We start from the raw sequence: 19,950 nt of genomic DNA, 5'->3' as shown, positions 1-19,950 counted from the left end.
CCCCAAGTAAGCATTTGATGAATCCCACTGTATAGATAAAGAGAGTAAGGCCAAAGAGGGAAAATGACTTGCCCAAGGTCACACAGTGGATAAGTAGAGGAGCTTGAAGGTAAGGCCAAGTCCACCAGATCCAAAGTCCCTGCTTTTTCTATTCTTTCTTGCTGCCATAGAGGCAGTTTAATGAAATGACTAACTGGCAGAGGTGCAAATTCTGCCATTAGGGGGATGTGGGTCCTATCTTATTAGCTCCGACTAACTCAAGTTGAATGGCCTCGGGCAATTAACTTATTTTCTTCACCTGTATAGATGAGGATTAAGAATCATTTTTTTAGGGGCACCCGAGTGGCTCAGTCCACAAAGTATCTGCCTTAGGCTCAGGTCAGGATTTGGGGGTCTTGGGATGGAGCCCCGCTCAGTGGGGAGTCTGTTTCTCCCTCTGTCTCTCCCCACTACTCGTGCTCTTTCTCTCTCTCTAATAAATAAATTAAAATCTTAAGAAAAAGAATTGTTTTTGTAGACATTGGGTTGTTGGCGGAATTTCAGGAGATTTTGTGTTCAAAAAGCACTCAGGTAGTGCCTGGCATATATAAGTGATGTTAAATGTTGGCAATAATCCGTTCCCAAAGAATAAGCCAGTTTGGTTCCCCGTTCACCCCCGTTTTTTTTTTTTTCTTTTTTAAGGTTTAAATAGACTTTATTGTGACAAGGAGGGCCCTACTGAGTGGGGCCTTATAAACCAATATGTTTGGTCCCAGGATGTCACCATGGATTGTAGAAGAGGTCACTGTAATTGAAGGACATGATCCATGGAAGGGCGGCCAGGAATGCAGCAGACATGATCAGGACAGGCCAGGGGTGGTCAGGTCACAGGGTGAGGGACAGGACAGCCCCCTTCACTCCTGCTTCTTGTAGCTCTCCAGATGTGACAGGACCCAGCCCGATGGCAGTAGGAAACACAGGAAGCAGGAGGTGAGCCCAATGGCAACATCCATGGTCCCCAGCTGCTCCCGTGGCGGCTTGGAATGGATCTGGGCACGCTGCACTGGGAGCCGCCGGGTGAGGCCTGTTAGGCCCCTCAGCAGCTGCGGCATCAGCACAGACATGACCGCACAGCCCCCGTTCCTTTTCAAAGCGTTTGCATCAACCTTCAATTCCCCAAATCCACTCAGAGCTCCACTGCTAACAATGCCCTTGCTTCGCTAAAAATCGTGACACTAGCCAATGGTTTTTTTTGTGCATCACCAAAAGCCTGGCTCTGCATCAGGTGCTTCACCTTCACTTCATTTAAACGGAGTAGCCAAGCCAAGCCTTGCTGTGGAAGTAGTGCTCAGTCCCTCCTGATGGTGGCTGCTTGAAGGCAGAACGAAGGTCGCCCCTGCCCTTTGTTGAGGCCCAGAAATTAGCAGCAACAGGTACCATTTGGGGGGGGGGTGCTTATCACAAGTTAGTCACCCCGCCAAGTGCATTACTAAGCTCGAGGAATCCTTCCAGGAGTAGCTGCTACTGTTCCCATTTTATTGATAAAGAAACTGAGCCCTAGAGAGGATACGTAGGTTGCTGTCATGGCTCTTTTGGTTCAGGTGGACCATGATTTACAGAATACATATGCATTTTTAAAAGATTTTATTTATTCACTAGAGACAGAGACACAACGCAGGCAGGCAGAGGGAGAAGCAGGCTCCACGCCGGGAGCTTGAGGTGGGACTTGATTCCAGGACTCCAGGATCACGGCCTGGGCCGAAGGCAGGTGCTAAAGCGCTGCGCCACCCGGGGATCCCTACATAACACATATTCCTAAGGCTAAAGCGCAAATGAAAAAATGAAAAATCCTCCCCTCCCCCTGGGAACTGCAAGGCGCCTCGTTGGGGGAAGGGACCACCCCTCGGCAGGCAGGCGTTGCTCTGCTCACGCAGTTCTTCAGGTCGTTCCCCCAAATCTTGGCACTTCAGAGCGCGGTATTTCCGAAGAGGACGACCTCACGCTAACCATCAGGGGGTGACGGGAACTGGCCCAAGACACCCGGTCTGACAGCGTCACAGCTGGGGCTCGAATCCCAGCTCTGTGGCCGGGGCCGCCCAGCTGTGACGCGAACGGGTGACTCCGGCCCGCAGAAGGAAGGGAGGGACCCCGCTCCCCACCTGGGAACCGGGTGGAGGGGGGCGCTCCCTGCCGAGCGGTGCGGCCGGCGCAGGGGCGGCCCCCGGGAGCCCCGCACGCCGCGCGGGACGGCGCAGGGAGGTGGGCGGGGAGGCAGGCGGCCTCGCGAGCCGGGCGGGCGGCTGCACCCGGGCGGGGGCGGGGCCTCGGCAGCCGGAGGCGGGAGTCGGAGAATCGGGGCGGGGCCTGGCGGTGCGCGGGCGACCCGGGCAGTGGGCGGGGCCTGTGAGGCCGAGAGCCGGGTCAGGCCCGTGGGTGGGGCTTCCGGCGGCGGGCGGGGCTTGGCGGCGCCTTCGGGTCGGTTCGGAAGCAGTGGGCGGGGCGGCGGGCCGCGGGCCGCGGGGGCAGCGGGCGGGGCTCGGAGGCGCCGCGGTTCCGGCTTTGAGGGGCTCTGCGAGAATCTCTGAGGACCGGGGGACGCGGCCCCGCAGAGCCAGGCGGGCCGCGGGGCGGAGCTCTGAGAACGCCCCTCCCGGTTCTGAGGAGCGGCGGGCGTGGCCCGGGGGCGCCCGGAGGCGTGGCCCGGGGGGTTGACTCGTGGTGGGCGGTGCGTGGGCTCGGCTACCGCCTTCCTCCGCAGCCCACTCGCACCCCCCGGCGCCACCAGAGGGGGCGCTAAGGAGAGCGGGGCGGGGAGCGAGGGGGAGGCGGGCCTCCCCTCCCGGAAGTGGGCGTGGTGCGCCGCAGCCCGAGGCCCTGGGTTGGGCGCGGCGCGGCGCGGGGGCGGGGCCTACGTGCGGCGGCGGCGGCGGCGGCGGCGGCGGCGGCGGCTGCCCGCGCCCCTCCCCCGCGCGGCGCTCAGTGCCAGGCGGGAGGCGGCAGCGGTTGGAGGCTTCGCGGGGCTGTGCAGCGGGGACTTCGGCGGCGGCGGCGCCTCAGGCACCTCGGCCCTGGTGAGCGGCGCGCGCCTGGCGGGGCCGCTCGGGAGCGAGCCGGCGGGCCGGCTGGTCGTCTCGGCGGTGCCGGCGCCGGTGACAGGAGCCGGCGGGGCGTGGAGCAGGGCCCGGTGCAGGGGAGTGGGCTGCGGTGGGCGCGCGGGGCGCGGACCCTAGGCCCCCCCCGCCCCGGCCGAGGTGCAGGGGCCGGAGCCGGAGCTGGTGCCGGAGGCTCGGGACGGACCCGCTTGGCCTGGGGAGGGTGGCCCGCGGTCCCCGTGGGGGGGCGGCTGCCCAGGGCGGGCTCCCGGCGGCGTGAGGAGCCGCGGGGCTGCCGAGGAAGGGCTTCGGGGGTCGGGGACCCGCCCGGCGGGGTGGGGGCCGGGGGCCGGGGTCCGGGGGGCGGGGCTGGAGCGGCCCCGGGGGGCGAGTGGGTGGGGGGCCGGGCTCACGTGGGGCGAGGGCGAGCTGGGGCTCAGCGTGGGAGGGCGGGGGGCGACGGCCGGCCGCAGGGTGGCTGGCTGCGGGTGCGAGGGCAGCCCCGGGCCGGGAAGGGCGGGGCGCGGCCGGAGCCGGAGTAACGTGGGCGGGGGCGCCGGTGGGAGCGGGATGAGCCGGGCGGGGGAAGAACGGAGCGGGGACGCCGCGGGGTCGGGGCCCTGGAGCGCCCGAGTGAGCCGGGGGGAGCGGAGCAGCCGGCGGGGCGCGGGCAGCGGGAGCGAGGTGCAGGTGGGGCTCGGCGGCGCCCAGATGCCGGGGGATGAGGTCAGATGTGGAGGGTGGAGATGCAGGAACCCGGCGCTCCCGCCTGTGCTCAGAGGCGCGCACGCACCAGCTCCGCGTCTCTCCGATGCTTTGAGTGTGTCGGGGGAAGTGGCAGGCTGCAAGGGAAAGCCGAGAAGAAAGGGGCTTCCTCTTGGAGGGAGGCGCTGGCCCTGCCGTCCTTTTTTGGGAGTGTTCAAAGGGTTTTGATGGCTGGAAAAGGAAGCGTAGGCTTTACTGCATGGTGGTTTAGAATCGCATCCTATATTTGGCCTTGATGTAGGCTGCCCTTGTTTTGTGGTGTCTCAAGTCCTTGCTCTACATGTCGCAAACGTGGGATTCAGCGTGCGGAGCAAATTGCAAGTTGTTCATCTCCCCCAGGATGGGAAGACAGATACAAAGGCCTTCCCTTCCTTTAAGACAGTTAAACAGAAAACGAATATAGTGCGTGTTTTTAAACTGGTACTGGGTGGCGAAGGTCTTTACTTTTGGTAAGAGTCATCACAGAATATTAGGCCCTTTTACTGCAGCCTTCCTGCCTGGGGTTGCATCCTAAAACAGTTCTTGTAGGGCTCTTAGTCACTCTGTATAATAATGCATTTCATTGTCCTTACCCGGCAGAACTCTCTCCTGACACCAGGGCCTGGAAGCATAGACAAAAACATGATTAAGTATAAGCAGTTGCTTTGTACCGGCTGTTCATTTGTGAAGGCAAATAGATTATCTGTTTATATAACTTCACTTTCTGGGTTCCCTGTAAATCTGAAGAAATGGGAAAAATCTGTTTTGGACTTGATCCCGTACATTTCAGAGAACTAACTTAAGGAAAGTAATTATTTATTATTATTATTGTTGTTGTTGTTGTTGTTTTAGAGTGGAGGTACATTTCAGACACAGTGTTTGGATGTGAAGTCTAGTTAGTAACCCTGGGCTCTGAGAGGTTGCATAAATACTTTGGGGCAGAAGCAAAATAAAACTGGGAATTCCATTGTATGTTAGGCCTCCAAGACGTGCAATGTTGTGTGGTAGGTGATAGTCATGGGTACGGAGGACTGAACTAGGATTGGTATAAAGGTCAGGTACACACACCGTTTTGACAAAGGCAGAATGTGCCTTGCCCCCATATTTGTCTTTGATTATTGTGAAAGGTACATTGAAGCCTGATGACTTTTAATAGATACATACCAGTGAACTATCACACTGCAGGCAGTATTGAATTTTTCATGTTTGTTACTTTGCCTGCAGATTGGGTTAATTAGCATTTATGTCTATTACTTTACATAGTTCAGGATTAGATTGTGTTAGTAGGTGACACATAGTACTTTTTAAAACACTGTTGGGTTTTTTGATTTTTATTTTATTTTTAATAAAATGTCTAAAATAGGCACCTGTCACTTTTGGGATCCACTTCAGCCATGAGGAGAAGAGTCACTCCAATGTCTGTGAAATGGAATGTTCAAAAGGTTATCAGTTTTCGGTTATGTAACCGGGAATGGCAAATTATTTCTTAATACTTTGATTTGTCACAAATTGGTGCTTTAGAAACATTATTTGGGCTGTTTCAACTTCGACTGTTTCAGAGGTAGAACAGTAATAAACTTGGGTGCCTTTTTCTTAGGCAGAGTACAAATCCATGTTTGTTTTCCATTTGATGACTTCCCTGTGTTATCCTGTTTCTGAGTTATAAGAACTCTTTTTCTGACACTTCTACATCTTTTTCAGCTTAAGATGCCTTTTCTGTATTAAAACATGGAAATCCTCATGAATATTTCAGTATGACCTAGTACCTAGAATCTTAAGTAATAGAATCTCTCTGGGTTTTCTTTGCCCTAGTTTGGATCCTTTAAAATAAAATGAGTGAGCACGATTCTCTACTCCTTTTTGAGACCTTATTTGTACTTCAGTAATGCATAATGGAATCCTTTTTGTTTTATAACTGCTTTTTGAGATTTAATTCACATACCATGTAATTCACTACTTAAACGTGTACAGCTCAGTGGTTTTTGTTATATTCACAGAGTTGTGCAGTCATCACCATAGTTTTAGAGCGTTTCCATCAGTCCAAAAAGAAATCCCATACCCGATAGCTGTCCTTCCACCCCCCTATTCACTGTCCTCAGGCAGCCGTTAATGTATTTTCTGTCTCTGTGGATTTGCCTATTTGAGACATTTCATATAAGTGGGATCATTCAGTATGTGGTCTTTTGTGTCTGTCTTATTAAGTATAAGGGTTTTCAAGGTTTATTTATGTTGTAGCACGTATCTGTGCTTTATTCTTTTTTTTTAAATAAGATTTTATTTATTCATGAGAGACGCAGAGAGAGAGGCAGAGACATAGGCAGAGGGAGAAGCAGACTCCCCTGCAGGTAGCCTGATCTGGGACTCCATCCTAGGATGGGATCACACCCTGAGCCAAAGGCAGGCACTCAGCCGCTGAGCCACCCAGGCGTCCCTGCTTTATTCTTTTTTTAATGGTTGAATAATATTCCATTGCATGGATATACAGTATTTTGTTTGTCCATTCATCAGTTGATAGACATTTGGGTGTTTCCCCCTTGGCTGCTATGCATAATGCTGCTGTGAACATTCCTGTACAAAGTTTCTGTGTGGACATGTTTTCATTTCTCTTGGGACTTGCTGGGTCATATTGGTTACTCTGTGTTTAACTGTTAGAGGAACTGCCAGACTGTTTTCCAAAGCAGCTGCATCATTTTACAATTCCACCAGCAGTGTATAAAGGTTTCAATTTCTCCATCTCCTTGTCAACACAGTTATTCTCTTACTTTTTGACTAGCCATCCTAGTGGGTGTGAAGCAGTATCTCATTGTGGTTTTGATTTGCATTTCCCTGATGGCTCATGATATCCAGCATCTTCTAAAGTAATTCGCAGACAACTATATTTTCTCTGGAGAAATCTCTATTCAGATGTTTTTTAAAATTTTAAATTGTATTATCTTTTTATTGAGTTATGAGTTATTTATATATTCTAGATTTACAGTACCTTATCAGATGTATGATTTGCAAAATGTTTTTCTAATTCTGTGAGTTGCCTTTTCACTTTTTAAATTTTTTTTTATTTTTTAAAGATTTTATTTATTCATGAGAGAGACAGAGAGAGAGGCAGAGGGAGAAGCAGGCTCCATGCAGGGAGCCCGACATGGGAACCCACTGATCCCGGGTCTCCAGGATCATGCCCTGGGCCGAAGGCAAGCGCCAAACCGCTGAGCCACCCGGGCTTCCCAGCCTTTTCACTTTTTTGATGGCATCCCTTGAAGCACAAAAGTTTTTAATATTGTTGAAGTCCAATTTATGCATAATGGAGTCAACTGATAATGGAGTTAGGAGTTACTTGGACCTTAAATCACATCCTCATCAATAATGTGGTTCTACAGATTAGAAACCAAATGTAAAGGGTTAGGGAAAGATTTAAAAGTAGATGATAAAGGGTTTGTCAGGAACATATCATTCCGCTGTTTAATTCTCTGGCGGCTTCCTGACTCCTCTCTGGTTAAACTCCAGACTTCTTCATGTGGTTGTAGATCAAGGTGTCTCTGATTTCAGCAGCCTCCTCTCTCACTACACTCCCTCCTGTTTTCACTTCCTGAAACTTCCCAGCCTTCAGACCTTATAATGAGCTTACTACTACGCACCTACCCCCTAATCTGCTGAATCCCACTTGTCCTTTGGGATCCTCCATGAAACCTCCTCATCCCTGCAGGCAGACATTGTCCCTGTCATCCTGCTGTCTGCTACAGGAACTGGACCTGAACTTGAGCTTCGTGTCAGAAAGGCACCTTCCACAGAAGGCAGAATGAGAGAGAAGTTCACATGGAAGGCAGGCTGAGATTGCCTTGCTCACAGCTTTGTCTCGAGTGCCTCTTGGGTTATTTGCTGAATGAAGGATTATCAAAGTTAATTGGAAAGACTTTGAGTTCAGTGGGTTTCTCTGATTAATTACATCTTTATTGTGTGTGTTGAAGTAACCTGAAGTACTGGGGTGATTCCTCCTCTGCCTTTCTGACACCCAGGTCCAGCTCTTGCCAAAAAATTGCTCAGATGTAAAACCGAGCATGTGAAATATTTTCCTGAGAGCAGAATCCTCTTGTCCACGTTCTTTCCCCCTAATGAACAGTGATGACTGGTGCACAGCCTTCTCAGTAGGACAGATGGGCAGGGTACATTTTTAGGTTTGATATGATTTCGCCACATCAAATGCAGCAGGCCAGCTCTGATGATATGGAGTCGATCGGTACTGGAACCACTCCTGTGTACACCCGATGATGGGTGTAAACTGGGTTTTCAGGGCACACGCATTCTTGTCTTTCATTCTTTTGTTCATGCTCTCTTGCTTCTCTCAGAGCATCTGACTCTACTAGTCTTTAGTTATGCTTTGTGCTCCTATGTTCACTTTTTATAGTTTCATTGAAAATACTCTACTGAAAAAAAAAAAAAACTCTACTGTTGGGCAGCCCGGGTGGCTCAGCGGTTTAGCACCTGCCTTCGGCCCAGGGTGTGATCCTGGAGTCCCGGGATCGAGTCCCACATCATGGAGCCTGCTTCTCCCTCTGCCTGTATTTGCCTCTCTCTCTGTGTCTCTCATGAATAAATAAATAAAATCTTAAAAAAAGAAAAAGAAAATACTCTTTTTAAAGATTTATTTATTTATTTTAGACAGAGGGAGAACAAGTGCCTGGGTGAGGGGGAAGAGGGAGAGAGAACCTCAAGCAGATTCTCTGCTGAGTGAGGATCCTGATGTGGCGTTCAGTCTGAACTGAAATCAAGAATTGGATGCTCAACTGACTGAGCCACTCAGGCTCCCTTAGTATCTTGAGAATTAGGAGAAACCGGTTGGCCATTTAGGGAACATTTCTTTTTTATGTGTGTTCATTGAAGTGGTTGGATTATGGTAAGGTAGTAAAGAAAAAAAAATAATTTCAAATTTGTCTCTTTAGGCTCAGTGAGCCGTCCCTACCTTTGTAGTTTTTTGCTCTAAGAGAGTTTTATATTTAGAGAAACTGAGGCAGTGGAAGATGCAGGCCTTTAGAGCTAGACTGAGCTGGGTTTCACTCTTGGCTCCACTTCTTAATTATCTGTGACTGCCAGTTATCTCACCTCCCTGAGCCTGTTTTCTCTTCTGTGGTATAGGGATGCTAATGATGCCTTGCTCGGCTATCAGGGTAGACTGTGACTAAGTTTGTATTCCCTCTGTCTTCACTCTTAATGAATGGAACTAGGGAGAATCAAACAGACCAAGTTTAATATATTTTATTTCTGAAACTAAGCTATTAACGTATGGATTTCCACTCCTACCTCAGCGTTTTAGACTTCGAATCAAAGTTGAATTACCGAAGGGGGAAGAAATGTAGGTTAGGAAGGTAATATTAAAGATGAGGCAGGGTTTTCTGTTTTGTTTTGTTTTGTTTGCCTTCTATCTGAATTGGAAATGTCTATTGGGACAAGCTTTTCTTATTTAGGCCTCCTTTGTATTCAATCTATTTTAAGAAAAAATATTTAGTTCCTGGAGAAAATTGATCTTTTTAGGGTTGGGAAGATTGTGCTACAGTGTCTGAGACCCTCATCGGGGTTACAATGTGAATGGCAGTATTGTGATAAAACGAACATTCTGTGTGGGCAAGAGCCTCAGTAGCTTCATGAGATATTAGATTGGGCCTGTCATTTGGATTTCACATTAATAACAAAAACGGTTCCTCGAACTGTTTTCCACAGTAAAGAGAAATTAAATTAATGCAAAGGTCGGAGTGAGAGAAACTGGAATACAAATGGGTGTAGAGAGGCTTATATTTTGTACCACTGAAGGCAATAATTTCACAATACATATCCTCCCCCTTTGGTTATGAAATTGTCTACATTTATTTTTTTTTTAATTATTAAAATGGATTGTACACAGCACCAGTCATCTTATCACCTTTTTAAGACTATGTCATTTTAGGGTGTTGGGGGTATTATTTTTCTCAAGTCCAGAGGACCTCATTTTTGACTGCCCAGTGGGGATCAGCTGTAGACCTTTATAAATACAGCTGCCTGGGTTTGTGCTTCCCGGTGACTCTGAATCACAGCCAGAGTGGAAAGTACCTCGTTGGTCTATTCCTCATCTTACGGGTGAGGGGACTATTGTCATAGAAGCATGAGAGACTTGCCCAAGATCAGGAACTTAACTGTTCCATCCCTCCTCCCCCAACTGCTTTCCACCTCCTTCCATGTGTTGTGTGAAATTCATTTTTAGCATTGGTTGTGTCTTTATAGTGTCTTGTGAATTTTTTTTTTTTTTTAAACAGTGTGAACCTGATGTGCTTTCTCTTTTTAGTCCTTGACCGAATGCACTAGTTCCCTCTTAACCTTCCAGCACGGTCTTTTGCCAGATCTGCTTACAGAGTTTGCCTCTTCTGTTTATCACCACTATCAGTAGTTTGTACCAATGGTTGTGTGTTTTCTCACATCTTTAGATTGTATGTGTATTTTATACTATGAAGCTTGGTCCAGATTTTCAGGGTTTTTTCAATGTATTTTTCAGAAACTCAAAAATACTGAACCTCTTGGATAAGCCTTTTATAGATTTGATTTCTTTTTTTTCTTATTTTTTAAGATTTTATTTATTTGACACAGAGAGAGAGTGTGCGCAAACAGGGGAAGTGGCAGAGGGAGAGAAGAAGCAGGTGTCTGCTGAGCAGGGAGCCTGATGTGGGGCACCATTCCAGGACCCTGAGTTCATGACCTGAGCTGAAGGCAGACACTTAACTGGCTGAGCCATCCTGGAGCCCTGGTTTCTTAGTTTTAATGTAAAAAAAATAAAATAAAATAAAATAAAAATAAATCCCTTTTTTTATTTCCTCAGTCTTCTAATCTGACCATTAGTAAGCAGTGGTTGTGGGAATTTATCTCGAAAGTTTCAAAGACCAATTAATACTCCAAAGACCTTTACATTGCATCTTGCCAGAATAATCAGCACCATTATGCCATATGCATATGGAGACGTTAATTTTGACAGGAGCAATACATACCAGGTACTGGAACTACACTGATAGTAACAGGCATAGTGAAAACCCTTTAGGATTAGCAGAGGTTGATCACAGCTTTCACAGTGTGGTCATTCTGTCTCCACAGAACTAAGACTGGGAATCTGGGCACATGGCAGTTTGGTGCATGAGCCTGTTTTGCCCCATTGTGGAGCCAGATGTGTGTCTCCATATTCTGAGAACTGCTGAGGTCTTCATCCTGAATCAACAGAGTTGTAGTTTTTCAGTTTTTAAAAGGCCATGAACACATGTGGGAAAGGAAGTTTTGGGAGAGTGCAGCCTTTGAGGGGGTATTGTCCACTTTTGATATTGTAGGGGTTCTTGACAGAATTCATAAGCACCCCCTCCTTAGGACAAATGTTTAATCACCATTATTTGCTTACTTCATATGAAAGTTACTTAAATTCCTTTTCATAATGGTCAAGCATTCTTTTCTAGTTAAAGATTCTAATTCCTTTCATTCCTAGGAACTTAAAGAATTGAGGCTATTTTACGAATATAAAAACTCAAATGCTATGTGGTGGTGACCAAGAAACACGTGTAAACTTGAGCTGTCTTCTCCCTTAAGCAGAAGGATCTATTGGGAGACTCATCACTTTACAAGCTAGGTGGTGAATTAATTTTGTGGCTAGTAGTGTATTTAGCTTAACATTGTCATCCTAGTTTTTCTTGGCAAGTAAGAGAGGGGCCTCAGCCAAGGAGTGCTGGCCATAGCTCTTTGGGGTGGTATTTAATAAGATGCATGTTGTCTGTTTTAGAAATAGAGTAATCTTAGGCTTTCTTTCTTATTCAAGCCATTGCTGCTTTGGAGTGCTGTTATAAGAAAATATAAGTTAGAAGTTTTGGGTGTGGTTTTTTTTTTTTTTTAACACTGAGGCTTTCATTTTGTTCTTGTACAGTGTAGATACCTTACATACACTGGGCTGAATTACATTGTCAAGTGGAACAAAATAATGCATATTACCTGTAAAGAATGGTGGTGAACCATGCAATTTTTAAAGACTGAATGGTTGAGAGCCCAGATACAGTTTCCATTTTGTAGGCACTGTGTACATTTAGTCCTCAATCCAGAACTGGGTTGTATTCCAAAGTTGAACTCAGTTATTTGGAACTTAAGTGGCATTTGTGGTATAGATTCAGTATTATAAGTGGTGGGTAAGTTCCCAGGCTAGACTGAAGAAATCTGTTTAATTCGCAGCACAGGTTTTTTTGCCTCTTAATGGTGATAGTGGAGTCCTGTGAAACAGAGGGAAGGTACCACGTTCTACCCCTACCAGCCTGTGCTGGCATCTTGTGGCCTCTTGCTCTGGCAGCCCTCCATGTGCTTCATTCTCCTTTCTTAATTTGACACTTCTGTTCCCCTGGTTAAACTGATCTCCTTTAAATAGTAAAGTAAATGGTTCAAATTCATTTCTACTAATGTGTTCCTGGATGGCCATAGTCACTACGGGACTACCACTGTTAATCAGTGCTAGGATGACTATAGGCTTTAATTATGTTATTTTCCTCAATTCCCTTTACCCTTTCAGAGGTACAGTATTAACAATATTATTATTGTTTTAGAGAGGGGACGTGAGCGTGGAGGGAGGAGAGGGAGAGAATCTTAAGCAGGCTCCACACTGAGCCCAGGAGCTGGACTCTGGGCTTGATCTCACGACCCTGAGATCATGACTTGAGCTGAAATCAAGAGTCAGACATTTAAACAACTGAACCACCCAGGTGCCTCAATATTAATACTTTTTAAAAGGAGATTCCTGTGAATAGATCATCTCTCTGAAATTTTGGCATTCAGTCTGCATAACAAGGTTTCAAGGGGAAAGTTAAATAAGGCATGTGGGATCGGGGGAGCACATACAGAGAGGCTAGTTCTCATATCTGGGATCGGGAAGAGGCCTTGCCTGCTTTTGAAAGTTTCTTTCTGTTACCTCTGAGATACTTAATTTGCTAAGTTTTCTTTCTTTCTCCCCTTCCCCCCAACATTCATGATCCCTTTTTTTTTTCTCTTGCCTTTTGGAAACCACTTATGAAAGGATGTTAGGTTTTAGCCAATGACTTGGTTTCTGTGACCTTTGAGCAGTGGATCAGGGCAGGGTAATGGCTATAAATTGGGTCAGCTTGTACTGGCTAGAGCTAGGCACTGATCTTTCTATTTCTATTCCCTTATAAACTCTTACCAGAAAGCCCTTTTTTTTTCTCAAACAATGAGAAATAATTGACCTCTCTCTTTTGTCATTACCTTTTTGAAGGGTTTGGATTGTCTGGTTTCTAAGAACTCATTCAAACATTATTTTTTTTAAAGATTTTACTTACTTATTCATGAGAGAACAGAGAGAGAGAGAGGCAGAGACACAGGCAGAGGGAGAAGCAGGCTCTGCACAGAGAGCCTGACGTGGGACTCGATCCCAGGATTCCAGGATCATGGCCTGGGCCGAAGGCAGACACTCAACTGCTGAGCCACCCAGGCATCCCATCATTCAAACATTTTTATGTATTAAGTATTTTATTTGCTTTTAAAATGTGTAATAGTTTAAAAAATATGTTATAACCTTCCTCTAGCATACCCCCCCCCTTTTTAAAGTAATATCTACACCTAATATGGGGCTCGAACTTACAAACTCGAGATCAAGAGTCCTAGCTCTACTGACAGAGCTAGCCAGGTGCTCCTCAAGTGTAATTCTTGATACTGAATTCTCTGTGGGGACTGAGCTCCATGGGTGTTGGGAGGATAAGGTGTTGGAGAGTCAGTATCTATGGGCTGAGGCCCTAAGGTGTACAAAATAGCACTTGGCTGATTTGGAATAGGTGTAATAGAAGAGGACGAATGTCAGATGGACATAAGATATGGCCCAGGTTGTGAGAAGTCATGATAACAGAATATATGTTCTATGGATATAAAATATAAACATAGCTTAGATAGGAGTTACAAAGGTAGGTGAACATGTAGTTTGTGGGTGTCACTAGTGTTAATGATTTCTCTACTAATATGATATTTTGGATTAAATGAGTAGAAATTTAAAAGTAAATATCTGTAGGGAATTATTTTTCAGTTTGTGAAAGTGAACACTAATACTGCTATCTTCCATGTTCTCTGAAGGCAGGGAATATCCTACATTTTCTGTGCCTCCATTCCCCAACATGCTGCCTGGCACAAGGTGCTCAGTAAATTTTAGTTAAATAATTGAATTTCAGTTTTACGTGATACACTTGTGATAGAGATGGTCGGTCTTCCCATTTTATTAGAAGACAAAAGTAGTGAAGGGGACGTTTTCTGTGGTGTAGAAGGATTGCTAATTGTAAACATTTGCTTATTAAATAATTTTATAGTACTCTAACCCCATAATTTTCATTATAAATACTGTAAGCAAAGTGTGTGTGTATATGTACACATTTATTTATTGAAACAGGCTTTATTTGTAAAGAACATTTTGGAGCTCTGGTTATTTAAAGCATGAATTCTGATGAAAAACAGGGTGACCTAACATACTGGTACTTCATTGCAAATGTACTTAACTGACTTGAATAAGTTGAAAATATTGGTAGCTTGGGGTTTTTAGGTCTTTGTTTTGTAGTTTGGCTAGCAACTTTGACTTTTTTTTTTTTTAATCAGCCCATAATCACACATAACTGTGATGTCATGCATTTATTTATTTGAGAGAGTGAGCAAGAGAGAGCACAAGCCAGGGGAGGGGCAGAGGGAGAGGAAGGAGCAGCCTCCCTGCTGAGTAGGGAGCCCCATGTGGGATTCAATCCAGAACCCTGAGATAAGACCTGAGCCAAAGGCAGACACTTGACTGAGCCACATAGGTGCCTGCAACTTGGACTTTAGAAACAATTAAAGTAACATCCCCTGGAAGCATGCATTTATCTTGTGAGTTTTTGTTACAATAGATACAAGAAGAACCATAATTTGTATCAAAATGAGGATTTGAAGTTAAGGTAGTCATGGAAAAAATTGAGCTTCCCTTTCTGGTCTTAAGTTTCTTGTCCTTTAATGCACTGACTGACTGCTAAGTGTCCCTAGTGGACCCTGAGGGGACTCCAGGCCAGCCCCAGGGTAATCACGGACAGCTCTCAGCCCTTTTCAGGAGCTCCTGGGCTCCAAGGTCTTAATGTGTTTGCATTCATTTGACTTGAGAAAATTGACAAGAACTGGGTATAGAAAGATAGGCCATATTGTGTACCATTTCAACTGTTGGATCATTTGGGGGTTCATTGGTGCAGGATTAAAATTTGAAAACTCTAAGTATATTAGTGATGCATGATCACAAAAATTGTTTTGTAATTGTGATATGTGATTACAAAGAAAGAATTGTTTTGTAGTTATGATAAACGATCATAAGAATTGCTTTGTAGGGGCTCCTGGCTGGCTCAGTTGGTAGAGCATGCAACTTTTTTTTTTTTCTTTTTTAAAGAGGGCGAAGGAGAGAGCAAGGGAGCAATACGCACACACGCACAGAGAGGTGGGGAGGGAAAGAATCTTAAGCATGCTCCATGCCCAGTGTGCAGCCTGCCGTAGCTCTGTCTCACAACCCTGACCTGAACAGAAATCAAGAGTCAGACACTTAACTGATTGAGCCACCCACCCAGGCGTCCAGAGAAGTCCTTGCTCTCATAGTCATGAGTTCAAGCCCCATGCTGGGATAGAGCCTACCTTTAAGAAAAAAAAAATTGTTTTGTAATTGCATTTGTGTGTGTATGTATTTCTGGCAGTTTTTAGAGATTACTGCTGTAAATGTAGTTTTCTTGCTTGTCTATTATAAATGCTGTCTTTTAAAAGAATATGAGGGATGGAAAGCCCCCTATCTTTCTGCTAGTCTTCTACTCAAAATACTTTAAAGAGGATTCTTTCTACTTTCTTTTGAGGCATATACAATTTCTCTTTTAGTTACTATTATATAGTCCAATTAATTTAACATAAAGAATTGACTATGATTTTCTTTTCAAATTTTCATACAGTTTGGAATGAAAATAGAACTGGGGGGGGGATTGTGTTACAGTTTTGCCAGCTAAGGCTACTAAAAGCTTCTTGTAATGGAATATTCACTCCCAAAATACTTAACCCAACTGTTTCCTCCTCAAAGAGTGCTTTATTTGTTTGTCTCACTTCCATGGAGGTATTTTCATTTTATTGGTGAGATGGGATGTATGATGTTTTTTCCTCAAGAATGGAGGTCTTGATCCCCCATGAGTCTAGTTATTAATATGAAAAGGTACAATAAGTAATTTGAATTTTTCCCCTAATTTTTTTTTTTCCTTTCAAACACTACTTGCAGAGAGAAGGCTCTTTGGAGCTACTACTAAGAGGTAATTCTTTGCCCTGGTTTTTGACTCCCTCTGGGCGCACTTTCTGTGTCCAACATTTGTCACAGCAGCACATTAATAGTAGTGGGACTATTTGATTATGATGCATCTCTTCCAGCAGATTGTAAGCTGCATGAGAGCTAGGGCCAGTCTCCTTGCTCACTATTGTCTGCCATGTCTATCATGATGCCAAGCATGTGATCAAAGATTAATAAATATTTGAATAAATGCATGATGAATGACAAGGATTAAAGACCTACTCAGCATTCACAGTTGAGTGTATGTGTTGTGTGTATAACCCTGTGAGTGCTAGTAACTGAATTCTCAGTGAATTGTGTGTCTTTTATGGGTTGTGGACTGGATCCCGGTGAAAGAAGCATTTCATACCCACTTGTAGGCTTTAGATTATAATAGGATCCCTAGAATAACATCTTTTGTTAGTTGTCCATTTTATAGATGAAGAAACCAACAACCATAGTACAAAAATAATTTAGTGGTTAAGGGACTATGTCAGGATAAACTTGTGTCTTATATCTAAGCCAGAGTTTTCCTTGTCTCTCTGTTCCCTTGAAACATTGTCAGGAGTATATGTTTACTTACTGCCCAGGGTATAGGGTATTAAAAAGGGAAGACAGATTATTCAGTGAAAGGTGATTACTTTGTCTTTTGACATTGCTAGTTTTGCCTATGACCGACCAGCCCTATGAGAATGTTCATAAAAATGTCTTTTTTTTTTTTAAGATTTTATTTATTTATTCATGAGAGACAACGAGAGAGAGGCAGGTAGAGACATGGGCAGAGGGAGAAGCAGGCTCCATGCAGGGAGCCTAATGTGGGACTTGATCCTGGGACCGTGGGATCACGCCCTGAACCAAAGGCAGATGCTTAACTGCTGAGGCACCCAGGCGTCCCAAAAATGTCTTTTAAAGACCCCCAAAAGATCTGGGAGTCCAGTAATTTCATTTCCTAGTACAAGTATAATGGCAAAGAATTGTTAGAATTTTATACCAAGAGTAACTCCATCTGACTAAGCGGTAGAAACAGACTTAACAAGTTTGAACAGTCATACATGGTGTGCTTTTTACCAGTTGTTGATAAGAGAAGTAGGTCATTGGTATAGAAAGAGTATTTCAAAACACATTCATCATTAATTTTTTAAGTGAGATTGCTGGGTCAGTCATGTTTGTAAAAGTTCTGCTGTTGATATGAGAACTCTTGGGATTAATTTGGCTCTTTGATGAGAAGAGGTTCAGCTTCTGAGATTAGTCTCCTGTGGTGCACTTGAGGGAGATGGTGCAGCCTCGAATCTGATCCATAGTGTTCTTCTGGCAGGTAGGGGGCCTGCCTCTCTGTCTCTGTGATGGAGGTTTCTCACGCAATTCTTTTTCAAAGCTCCAGGATGGGGAGAGGTGGTTGTATTTAAGAAGACGCTGGTGATAAGCAGCAAATTGGAAGAGTATGAGGGATAGTAAACAGATTATCTTTGCATATTATGATTGTAGGAAAAGAATCTGCTTATTTTGATGGTGCAATAACAAAAATATATTTCTGTCATTGAAGAGCCACAGATGATCTCTAAAACCTTATATTATAATCTCGTGATTTGGCAACTGTAATATTTCTGTAATGTCATTATTTATTATGTCTTAAGTGAGTTACAGGTCCTATTAGTGAGTGCATCTTTTAGTTAGTAATGAGTTTCTCTAGTGCAAGAGAGAGTTAATTTGAAAATTTTTAGTTTTTTAATTTGGGACCTTTATATGTTGGTATTTTGGTGTTCATATGCTGATTACTTTTTTTTTAATTTAAAAAAAATTTTATTTACGATAGTCACAGAGAGAGAGAGAGGCAGAGACACAGGCAGAGGGAGAAGCAGGCTCCATGCACGGGAGCCCGACGTGGGATTCGATCCCGGGTCTCCAGGATCGCGCCCCGGGCCAAAGGCAGGCGCCAAACCACTGCGCCACCCAGGGATCCCTGATTACTTCTTTTTTTTTTTTAAGATTTATTTATTTATTCATGAGAGACACAGAGAGAAGCAGAGACACAGGCAGAGGGAGAAACCAGCTCCTCATAGGGAACCCGATGTGGGACTTGATCCCGGATCTTGGGATCAGGCCCTGAGCCGAAGGCAGACGCTCAACCACTGAGCCACCCAGGTGTCCCTCATGTGCTGATTCATTTCTTTTTTTAAATTTTGGCTTTATTGAGGTATAGTTGACATGAAATTGTAAGATGTTTGAAGTGCACCTTGTGGTGATGTGATTTATATTCTTTTTTTTTTAAAGGTTTATTTATTCATTCATTCATTCATTCATTCATTCATTCATTCATTCATTCATGATAGACATAGAGAGAGGGGCGGAGAAGCAGGCTCCTCCATGCCAGGAGCCTGATGCGGGACCTGATCCTAGAACTCCAGGATTGCGCCCTGGGCCAAAGGCAGGCACCAAACCACTGAGCCACCCAGGGATACCCTTGATTTATATTCTATAGCTCATTTCATTTCTTGTCAGACTTCATTTTTAACAGTCATTTTCATAGCTTCCCCTTCTACTTCAGGTCATCAGTGACTGTTTATGTAGATGTCAGTAGTCCTCAGTTTCTCTCTGTAGCAAGTTGGTAAAATGAATACAAAATTGCAAAAGATGAAAGAGTTCTTTGCTTAGAAAGCTTTAAAAAGTACAAACCTGTTCATTTTACCTCACCTTTGAGAAATAGTCCTTGATATAGATTTCTAGCTTTTTACCCATGTCTTTTTGTGCTGTTCTCTTAGACAATAGAGTGCATAGTCCTCTGGCATTAAGCCTAAGGGTTTTCAATCAGAAGTAAAGATTTGCTTCTTTTGGCATATTTAATGCTGTTTGTCTCTCTGTCTTTGAATGTTTACAGCCAGTTTCTATATTTTATAAAATGTGAGCAAATGCAGTTTCATACTTAAATTACACAAGCAGGCTATGTGGAACCTTGAACTGTCGAAGCAGCACCCCCACAAAGATCTCTGAGTGGCATTATTGGCTGATGTGGGAAAGCCAAATTGTATGTGTGAGGGGGAGTTTATCATTGAAAAAGTATGAAAGTTCATGGGGGTAGAAGGTTGAACTGGCCTGTACTTTGTGGTTCAAGGTCATTGTGTCTCTCCAGAAAAGTCTTTTATCTTTGGTCAAGTCACATAATGTTTCTGTGCCGAAAATGAAGGGCCTGGAATTGATGAGCTTTGAAACCTTTTCCACTCCAGGCTGCTGTGAGGAGTGAGCCTGGATGCTTCTTGGTGGATCTTATTTGTGCTTGTGTGTCTGCCCTGCCCTTCCCCTCCCTCCCTCCCTCCCCCTCCTTCTCTTTCTCTCTTTCTTTCTTTTCTTTTTCTTTTCTTCTTTCTTTCTTTTCTTCTTTCTTTCTTTCTTTCTTTCTTTCTTTCTTTCTTTCTTTCTTTCTTTTCTTTATTTCTTTCTTTCTTCTTTCTTTCTCTTATTCCTGGAAAGATTTAAAAACTAAAATGATAATGGATCATTGAATTGAAACAAAGCACATTTATAATTAATGCCTCCTTCTTGGCATTCTGCCTATTACCTGGATGAATAATGGTAATGGAAGGAAACTACTTGGAAGGCAGGAATAAGGATGAACTTTCCCCCTTTGTTCTTACCATTCTTGATGTCATAATAAATTGAACCAACATCAAGGTTGTTCCATACTTGTAGTCAGTTGTCTTAAGTGGTCAGCTATTTTTCTAGAGAAAAACCATTTTTTTCCCCAGCACCTCAGTGTCATTAGGGGAGTTCACATCTCTTTGAGCCCTAGCTGCTGTGTAATGAGGTCTG

The 19,950-nt window shown here is 44.7% G+C and overlaps 3 protein-coding genes across 3 annotated transcripts in view; 1 reads left to right on the top strand and 2 right to left on the bottom strand.

Annotated features, from left to right (window-relative positions):
• Nucleotides 1–773: 773 nt before the first annotated feature.
• On the bottom strand, nucleotides 774–1,103 carry LOC129507470 (cytochrome c oxidase subunit 8A, mitochondrial-like). Its single transcript, XM_055321830.1, has one exon. It carries the CDS (start codon nucleotides 1,101–1,103, stop codon nucleotides 894–896), a length of 210 nt encoding a protein of 69 aa, XP_055177805.1. The 3' UTR covers nucleotides 774–893.
• Nucleotides 1,104–1,981: 878 nt separating this feature from the next.
• On the bottom strand, nucleotides 1,982–18,882 carry LOC129508315 (basic proline-rich protein-like). The gene is made up of 4 exons (XM_055323270.1): nucleotides 18,838–18,882; nucleotides 3,281–3,913; nucleotides 2,938–3,178; nucleotides 1,982–2,772 (listed from the first exon to the last, which is right to left on the bottom strand). The coding sequence occupies exons 1-4, from the start codon at nucleotides 18,880–18,882 to the stop codon at nucleotides 1,982–1,984; spliced, it is 1,710 nt and encodes a 569-aa protein (XP_055179245.1).
• The window catches only part of CORO1C (coronin 1C), a 74,129-nt gene continuing 57,107 nt past the window's right edge, over nucleotides 2,929–19,950 (top strand). Inside the window, exon 1 of the mRNA XM_055322763.1 lies at nucleotides 2,929–3,050. The gene's annotated coding sequence lies outside the window, so the exon portion shown is untranslated. The remainder of the gene's footprint in view (nucleotides 3,051–19,950) is intronic.

This window comes from Nyctereutes procyonoides, unplaced genomic scaffold (assembly GCF_905146905.1).
Source record: "Nyctereutes procyonoides isolate TBG_1078 unplaced genomic scaffold, NYPRO_anot_genome, whole genome shotgun sequence".
Classification (NCBI taxonomy): Eukaryota; Metazoa; Chordata; class Mammalia; order Carnivora; family Canidae; genus Nyctereutes; species Nyctereutes procyonoides.
The sequence above is the reverse complement of the archived record's forward strand: the minus strand, read 5'-3'. Positions and strand labels throughout refer to the sequence as shown.